The sequence below is a fragment of the Nyctibius grandis genome, chromosome 14 (assembly GCF_013368605.1).
Source record: "Nyctibius grandis isolate bNycGra1 chromosome 14, bNycGra1.pri, whole genome shotgun sequence".
NCBI lineage: Eukaryota > Metazoa > Chordata > Aves > Nyctibiiformes > Nyctibiidae > Nyctibius > Nyctibius grandis.
In genome coordinates this window covers 1,780,776-1,787,561 of record NC_090671.1, presented here as the reverse complement: position 1 = coordinate 1,787,561, position 6,786 = coordinate 1,780,776, and the positions used below count along the sequence as shown (strand labels likewise).

The following is a 6,786-nucleotide window of genomic DNA, read 5'->3' as shown; positions in this document are numbered from 1 at the left end:
CCTGGGAAGCGGCTGCGATTTTATCTGCCCCCCCTCCCGCTCACTGGCCTCCCTGTGCCTCTTCCCAGCCGGCTTCGGCGTTTCCCTGTACCCCCCGGCACCGCCAGCATTGCCAGAGCGTGGCCCCCTGCACCACGATGCTCCCCACACCGCAATGTCCCCCACACCGTGGTGCTCCCCACACCATGATGGTCCCCACACCGTGGTGCTCCCCACACCATGATGGTCCTCACACCGTGATGCTCCCCACACCGTGATGGTCTCCATGACACGATGCTCCCCACACCATGATGCTCCCCACACCACAATGCTCCCCACACCGTGATGGTCCCCATGCCACAATGCTCCCCACACCATGATGGTCCCACACCATGATGCTCCGCACACCACAATGCTCCCCACACTGTGGTGGTCCCCACACCACGAGGTTGCTCGCACCCTCCCGGTGCTTTCAAGCAGTTGGAGAATGTCGCTTTAAGCATCCCCTGGGGAAAATGCCTTCACAATCAGCCATCCCACAGGAGATGGGAAGGGAAGGATCAGCGAGGGACAGGGGATGGTGGCCCCCAACCCGCAGCGATGCTTGAGGGGTTTTTGGGGCAGCCCCGAGGGTGTCTCGGGGGAGAAGCAGCGGAGTTTGAGGGCGAACGCGAAGGGAAACCAGCAAAGAGGAGCCGAATACAGTCCGTTTCTCTGGGTTTATTTAAAAAAAGGGGGAAAAGCAGTATAAAAAAATAAATATTTAAATAGAATTCTATATATATATTATCACAAATCTTATTATTAATTATTATTAATTATTATTATTATTAATAACATTATTAAAAGTCAGGTCAAAGCACTCAGTGCATGCCGGGCTTTCCGCCGAGGCAATAAGTGCCCCTCACAGCCCGCTCTGGTGCCAGGAGCGAGCCAGCGCCTCCTGCCACTGGCTGGGGACCTGTCCCCGCGTCCCCGTGTCCCCGCGTCCCCGCGCCGGGGCCGTGTCCGGCCGTGCGAAGCCCACCCCTTGGCCGCCAGTACATTCAGAGCCCTTCCGATGGGAAGGGGGGACAGGCTGCCTGCGCCCCGCCGTGCCCGCCGCGGGGGACGATGCACCCACCGGCTCTGTCCCCAATGGGTGGCCTTATCCGAGACGGCGGGACCCAGCCCCAGCCGTTGCGGCCACCCCCCATACCCTCAGTTTGGCTCCTTGAGGGGGAGCCCAGCCCCAAAATGTGCAGGGGGAGTGTGTCCCCCTCCCCCATGTCCCCACCAGCCGCAGCATCCCCACGTCCTTCGTCCCCATCCTTTTTCCCGGGGAAGTGGCGGCTCTCGGACGATGCTCGAGGAGGTCCGTCAGGTTGCTCTCCATGATGGAGGAGACCGGCCATGGGGGACAGAGTCCGGCCCCACCGCCAGCACCCGCAGCTCCCCGGACCCCGTGGGAGCACGGGGACCGCCGAGGCGCATCCCGGGAGCCTCCCGCGCCCCGGCATCACCTCGGGGATGTGCCACCTCGTCCCGCTGGGTGCCGACCCCGGCTCTGCTCCGCCCCGGCTGCAACGTTCACCCCTCAAAGGGGCAAATAATTTACCAGAGGGCGGACGGGGCCAGCGCGGGGTCCAGGGTAATAAATAGGAAGGCAGGAGTTCAGGAGGCAGCAGCGAGGGGATGGCTGGTGGGGGTCAGGCAGAGGAGCCAGGGCGGGGGCTCACGGGGGACTGAGATGAGGTAGGAGGACACGGGCCGCCTGGGCGATGACCTGCACGTACTTCCTGAGCACCTGGCAGCCCTGCTGCTTCTTCTTGAAGGTGCTCTTGCCCTTGGAGCTCTCCCCATAGCTGACATCCACCTGGAAGATGTTGTAGTTCTTGCAGAGGAGGCAGGTGAGGTTCGAGATGAGACCCCGGGTGGTCTTGGTGGTGTTGTGGAGCCGGTCGAGGAGCTCCTTGGCTGTGGGGTTGAGCTCCTCCTGGTCACGTGTGATGTTCCCCAGCGAGGCGTTGAGGAAGGCGAAGAGCTTGTACATGGCCACCATGACCTCCTTCCTCTCACTCGTCCGGTTGACGCGGAACGCGGGGAAGAAGACGCCGCTGGGGTTGCAGAGCTTGTCGGCCTCGCTGCTGAACGGCTCTCCCTGGCACTTCAGCTGGGGCGAGAGGCGAGCGTCACCCCCGTGTCCCCCACAGTGTCCCCATCCCTCCCCCTTCATGCACTCGATGGAGCAAACTGCCGTCCCCAGGCACCACTTACATAGAGGCTGAAGAGGTCCTGGGCGGTGGCGTTGAGCAGGGCCACCTGCCTGCGCGTCTGCTCCTGGACGTTGGAGCGGCACAAGCCGTGGCCGGGGCAGCCGGGGCCGGTGACCAGCAGTGCCCGGCCGGCCACGGGCCGCCGCTGCAGCAGGAGCAGGGCCATGAAAGGCACGACGCCTGTGCGGGGAGAGAGGCGGGTGTCACGGGGGGCACCGTGCCGGCGGTGGGCCACGGGCACCGTGCCACCGCTGATGGGCAGGTCGTGGCGCAGAGCAACCCCCAGCCCTGGGCACCCAAGGGGAGGGCTTCCAGCCAGAGCGGGGACCCATCCCGCTCAGGTGGGGGTCCGGCTCTGCCGGCAGCCCCCAGACCCCCCATGTTGCCATCCAAGGCTCCCGTGCCCCTCACCTGCCCCCCGGCAGGCGCTCCCCTGCCTCCCTTCCCCGCGGGGCGCCCCACGGCATTCCCACATTTCGCAACCAGCCCCGGTGACGACCTGTCGGGTTTAATCATATATGCAAAGCGCTTTCCCCTCCGTTATCCTCGGCCGGGAGCGAGGCCCCACCCCGGCCCCGGCTGACTCAGCGGGGGCGCCCGCAAGGAAACCTGCCTTCGGCATCCCCCCTGCTGCCGCCCGCCTCCGGCCCCACCGCCTGCCTCAGTTTCCCCGTCTGCGAAGCGGGCGCAGCGCCGAGGAGCCCCGGGGAGAGAGCGAGACGCTGCAGCTGCTGGAGGCGCCGGCCAGGAAATCCCTGGACGCGGAACAAGGGGACCCTTGAGACGCCGGCAGCTGGGTCACCCTGACGTCCCCCTCCTGCTGACGGGGTGAGAGCGGGGTGCTCCAGCCCCCCAATCCCTAGGGACCCCCCGAAACCAGGTAGAGGCCAAACCACCTCTGGAGCCCTGCCACCGCGCTCTGCATCCTCGGGGCAGGGTACCCCTGGGGGATCCCCGCCGCCGCGTGACCCGGCAGCGCCCCGGCAGGGTGGGGGTCCCGTGTTGATGCCATCGGGGTGCTGCCAGGCGAAGCCCAAGGCTGTGCTGAGCGCCGGAGCTGCCCACGCTTGCCAACGCCTCCGACGTGCCGCCGGTGCCGGGTAATCCAAACCTCACCAGGTGGGAAAGGACTTACCTGGGCGCGTCGCCATCCCCGACCTGCCACCGCTCCCCTCCTGCGCAGGACAGGGGGGACCCTTCCCCCCGCACCCCCAGGGCCCTGGGTGCTCCCTTGGAGGCTGCCCTGACCCCCCGCAAGCCCCTCTCGCTGCATCCCCCCCACTTCTGCCCATTTCACAGCTGGGCAGAGCGAGGCTCAACACCCACGTGTGCCAAGGGCTGGGTGGGTAGGGGGGGTCCCGGGTGGGTGCTGCCCTATGGGACCCCCCCCCAGCACCACCGCTGAGGTGACAACCGCTCCCTCCCACCCTGCTCCTGCACTTGGCAGCCTCCCCATCCCTCCAGCGCTGGCGACGCGGCAGCAGCTCATGGCATCGAGAGCCCCAGAAGGAGGAAAAGCAGGAGGGGGGGGGAGAAAAAAAAATTTTAAAAGCCAAAAAAAAAAAAAAGATCCCCCCCCGCCTTGTTGTTTTTTTTTTTTTTTACCCCTTTTTTGGAAGCATTTCCAGTTATATAAGTGTCCAGATGTTGGCCGCACCGCGCCAGCGCCGCGCTCCGCTCCCCGCTGCCAATTCCCAGAGATGCTCATCCCAAGGGGGGGGCACGGCACAGCGGGAGCCTCCGCACGAACCCCGGCATCACCGGGGAAAGAAAGGGGTGGGGGAGAGGAGAAAAAGCGGGGAGGAGGGGAAATAATTGCCCAAAGTTGATTTTTTTGGGGGGGGGGGGGGGGGTTTGGTTTTTTTTTACCTGCCGGCACGAACTTCATTGTGAGCCGCGTCCCGGGAGCGACTTAATAGAGATTGGTGTTGGCAGAGGAAGTTTTCAGAAATTCATGTTCATACTGGGGGACTTCTCGGGGTTTATATACCGGTCCGGCAGCCAGCCTGTGTTGTAAGAAAAGGGGAGGAGGTGGGGGGGGGGGAACGTGGGGGGGAGCAGCACCGCTATCGTTAACTTCTATTGAAAACTGGAAATCAGGAAGTCGAGGGCTTTGGAAATCCTGAATGATTCTTAGAAATAAACTTCTGATAAAGTTGATGTCACCGGGATTGTGGCTTTGGGGGGTGGCTGGGTTTTTTTTTTAAACACGTACGATGTTGCGGAGGTGGGTGGGAAGGAGGAGAAGGGGGGGATAGGGAATTAACCCCCCCCCCCAGTTAGGAAGGGCGACACGTGGGGTTTGGGGGTGTCGCGGCGAGGCGCCGGCGAACGCGCGGTGACTCACGGAGCCGCAAGCACTTTCACCCCCGGGTCCCCCTCCCCGGGTCAGGGCTTCCCCGCCGGCTGCCAGAGCGGGTGATAAATAAATGAGGGAGGAAAAAAAATATGATTTGGGGTTTTTTTTTTTTGGAGGGATAAAAGGTGCGGGGAGGCGGTGACGGGGCGCGGGACCCCCGGGCTGGCCGCGGTGGCATCGGCGTCCCCCGGCCCCGCCAGCGGCTCGTCCCTTTGGGTCAAAATATCAAAAGTAAAGGGTGGGTTTTTGTGGGATAAAAGGACAAACCCACCCAGCGGGGAGAGGCCGGGCCGGCCCCCCCCTGGTTAACCCTTCCCGTGCAGGCAGGAGGGGGCTAAAACCAGGGTGGGGGCAAACACCCCCCCGAAGGGGTCACCCCTCTGTGGGGGCCCTGTGGGGCCGGGGTGCTGCAGGGCTCTTTGCTCCCCGATTTGGGGGGAAAAAACAGGTTAAAGGGAGTTTTGTTTTCCTTATATATATATATATATATTTTTTTTTTTTCTCACCGGGGGCACAGCCGGGCTGAAACTTTTAATCAGGTTTAGCAAGTTTGTGCCTTGGCAGCGTGAAACCGCCGGGGTGACAGTCGAGGAACGGTGACGCAAGAGCTGCCACGACCCTGGCTGTGACATGGCAAGGGGTGACATGGCGAGGGGTGACACGAGGACCCCCCCTGTGCTGGAGGGATCCGTCGCACAGCCGCCGCCTGCCTCAGTTTCCCCATGGGTGACCCTGGGGACCAGCGTGGTCCCTGACCACTGGCAGTGATGCTCTGGCAGCCAAAACCCATTTCAGCCCAGTCCGGCCTCACTGGGACACCAGGCAGCGAGCGGGGACAGGGCTGGGGGGGGCAAAAGCTGGGGAGGACGAGCCCCATCTCACCCCCCCGCAGCCTCACGCCTGGATTTATTGGGGTGCAGCGAGCAGCACATCACGTGTCAGTGGCTCTCTGATGGGCTGGTGGCACTTAATTAGTGGAGGAATTGGGGGTTTCTTAATTAATAGCACTAAGGCACGTCCCTGACGGGGGGTTGTGCGCAGGGTTCGCCCTTTTCTGCCCTTTCCCTGAATTTCCCAGCAGCGACTCAGCCCTGGGCTGGAGCCTGGCAGAGGTTTGGGGTTTCATTTGGAACAGGTTTTCTAGGGGGGGATAAAAATGGGGGAGGGGGTGTCCCCTCTGCAGGGGACGATGCTCCAGTGGAAAACCCGAATCCTCGCTCCGGGCAGGGGGAGATTTCCCAGCGATGCCCAAGAAAAAAATCCCCTTTGCCCAGTGCTTGGATGGGGGGAACGTCCCCGCACGGCTCCTGCGTGGGTGTCCTGTGGGGACGGGCAGCAGGGAAGGGGGGGATGCGGGAGCCTGGTGACACGGTGACATGGGGGGGGGGGGGGGTCCCAAGGAGGGAGCTCGAGGGGCTGGTGGGGGGAGCCAGCCCTCCCCATGGCTGGGAGCTGGGAGCTGGTGGGGTGTCCTTGGTTTGGGGACCCCAGGAGCGGAGCTGGGGGCAGGTTGGGCAGGAGGCAGCGGCCCTGCTGTCCCTGCTGTCCTCTCTGTCCCCACCAGCCCCACCACCAGCCTGGCCAGGGACATGGGGACAAGCCCAGGGTGTCCCAAGGCCACCGCTGCCATGATGCTGCTCTGCTCCCCCCACAGATGCCCCATCCCCTCCCATCCCATCCCATCCCTGCCCCATCCCATCCCTGTCCCCCTGCCCCATCCCATCCCATCCCTGTCCCCCCTCGCCCCATCCCTGTCCCCATGCTGCCCCCTGCTGCCCCATCCCAGAACTAGCCTCTCCCCAGCCCATAAATACCCCCCTGTACACAACTGCCCCCTCCCCATCCCAGAACTGCCCTTCCCACCCCAGACCTGACCTCTCCCCATCCCAGAACTGCCCCCTCCTGCCCCATTCCATAATTGTCCCCTCCCACACCCCATCCCAGAAGTGCCTCATCCCATAATTGCCCCCCTGTCCCCATCCCAGAGTCCCCTCTGGGTCTCCTCTGGGTCCTTGTCCCATGCTGTCCCCATGCAGGTTGGGGGGACACCGAGTTTTCAGCCGTCACCGCAGCCACCGGGGGGGGAACCTGCAGGTTCAGGGCTGGGGCCGGGGGGGCTGGGGGTGCTGAGGAGGGGCTGAGTGAGGCCAGTGCCCCCTGACCTCCCTGGTGTCACCCCACCAGTGTCACCCC

The 6,786-nt window shown here is 63.7% G+C and overlaps 1 protein-coding gene across 1 annotated transcript; it reads right to left on the bottom strand.

Moving 5' to 3' along the window:
• Positions 1 to 764: 764 nt before the first annotated feature.
• On the bottom strand, positions 765 to 3,442 carry LIF (LIF interleukin 6 family cytokine). The gene is made up of 3 exons (XM_068412861.1): positions 3,370 to 3,442; positions 2,236 to 2,414; positions 765 to 2,131 (listed from the first exon to the last, which is right to left on the bottom strand). The coding sequence occupies exons 1-3, from the start codon at positions 3,383 to 3,385 to the stop codon at positions 1,694 to 1,696; spliced, it is 633 nt and encodes a 210-aa protein (XP_068268962.1). The 5' UTR covers positions 3,386 to 3,442; the 3' UTR covers positions 765 to 1,693.
• Positions 3,443 to 6,786: the final 3,344 nt, after the last annotated feature.

Bases quoted from the DNA above. Each gene is read 5' to 3' on its own strand.
- LIF (XM_068412861.1), bottom strand. The intron at 2,132-2,235 runs GTAAGTGGTGCC...CTCTCGCCCCAG, and splicing joins AGGACCTCTTCAGCCTCTAT to CTGAAGTGCCAGGGAGAGCC.